The following is a 1,688-nucleotide window of genomic DNA, read 5'->3' on the forward strand; positions in this document are numbered from 1 at the left end:
TTAATATACACATAGAGCCCTTCTTTATTCCAGTGTTATTACCTTGATCATCCTTATTGATAGCAGCAACATCACTACATCATAGTATAGTACTGCATATAGTACTGTGTCAATATCTTCACTACCAAATTATGTATTTCAATATTGATTTTCCAACTTGAAAAAATAAATTGTACATGAATCCAGTTAGGCTGTGTTTTTGAGTGTAAATAATACAGTATAATAGAACCATTCTTCCTTTTATAGTATCAACTGCTGAACTCATTCTCTGCAAGGCTATGAATACTCAGGTTTCATATCATCCTCACAGATCCTTTCACTTGGATCTAAGCCCCTTAAGGAAGTTCTGGCACTTGACCAAGGTAACCTTCAGAGCATCTTTCACGGTTTCATTTCGTAAACTGAAGATGAAGGGATTCAGGAGTGGTGTGACGACACTGGAGAGGATGAAGAGGATCTTGTTGAGGTGCAGGCTGCTCTTCTGTGAGGGGCGGACATAGACAAAGATGGAGATTCCATAGCCCATAGAGACCACAGTGAAGTGAGAGGCACAGGTAGCAAAGGCTTTACGTTGACCTTGGCCTGAGGGTATCTTCAGAATGGTGGAGATGATGTAAACATAGGAGACCACTGTGAGGGAGAGGGAGCTGATGAGCAGGACCAGGGAGCTGAGGAAGTCCAACAGCTCTATGAAATGTATGTCAGCACAGGCCAAATGGAGGAAGGGGGCACTGTCACAGAAAAAATGATCAATCACATTGGGGCCACAATATGGCAGTCTTGCCTTAAGAATGATGGATGGGAGGATCAGGAGAAAGCCACCCACCCAGGAGAGGATGACAAGATGAACACAGAGTGAGCTAGTCATAATCATAGGGTACTGAAGGGGGCTGCAAATGGCCACATAGCGGTCATAGGACATGACAGCAAAAAGGATAAACTCAGTGCATCCAGACAGGAAATAGAAATACATCTGGGCAAAGCAACCACCAATTGAGATGTTCTTTTTTCCTAACAGGAAGCTTGCCAGCATTGTGGGAATAGCACAGGTTGTGGTTAATATTTCACTGAGAGAGAGATTGCTGAGGAAGAAATACATGGGCAAATGAAGTCTGTCATCCACAAAAATCAGGGTAATAATGAGGGAATTCCCAAGGACTGTCATCAAGTAGGCCATTAAAAAAATCAAGAACAGGAAGTTCCCAAAGACTTTGGTGGTTGGTATCCCTGTAAGGTTGATCTCTGTTATCAAGGTCCAGTTCTCCCTCTCCATGCTCAGTGAGGAATCTCCACTCTAAAAACAATCCAGAAAGAGAAAGAAGCAAGAATTTTCATTCATTAAATATCAGTATTTTCAGAAATATGGTGTTAAGATCATTTCATTTTTGCTTTGACAAGAATAAAATATTTGATTAAACAATATGCTTGGGTATACTTTTCTTGTAACTCTCAGAAAAGAATAAAACAGAAGCCAACTTTCGTATTTCAAAACCCATCTTATGGTTGCCAAAAGTGAAACTATTGTGGGGGGTGGGGGAAAATTGGGAGGGTGGGAATAACATATACACACTACTGTGTAAAATAGATGATTAGTGAGAACCTACTGTATAGCATAGGGAAATATACTTAGTAGTTCATAGTAACCAATATGGAGAAAAAAAGAATAGATGTATGTATGACTAAATGAC

At 40.3% G+C, this 1,688-nt stretch overlaps 1 protein-coding gene across 1 annotated transcript; it reads right to left on the reverse strand.

Moving 5' to 3' along the window:
• Positions 1–316: 316 nt before the first annotated feature.
• On the reverse strand, positions 317–1,273 carry LOC100519299 (olfactory receptor 6M1-like). Its single transcript, XM_003123576.1, has one exon. It carries the CDS (start codon positions 1,271–1,273, stop codon positions 317–319), a length of 957 nt encoding a protein of 318 aa, XP_003123624.1.
• Between the last annotated feature and the right edge of the window lie 415 nt (positions 1,274–1,688).

The sequence above is a fragment of the Sus scrofa genome, chromosome 2 (genome assembly GCF_054392235.1).
Source record: "Sus scrofa isolate SSC_HxYL_T2T_F1_AM1 chromosome 2, Sscrofa_HxYL_maternal_Yorkshire_Landrace_v2.0, whole genome shotgun sequence".
NCBI lineage: Eukaryota > Metazoa > Chordata > Mammalia > Artiodactyla > Suidae > Sus > Sus scrofa.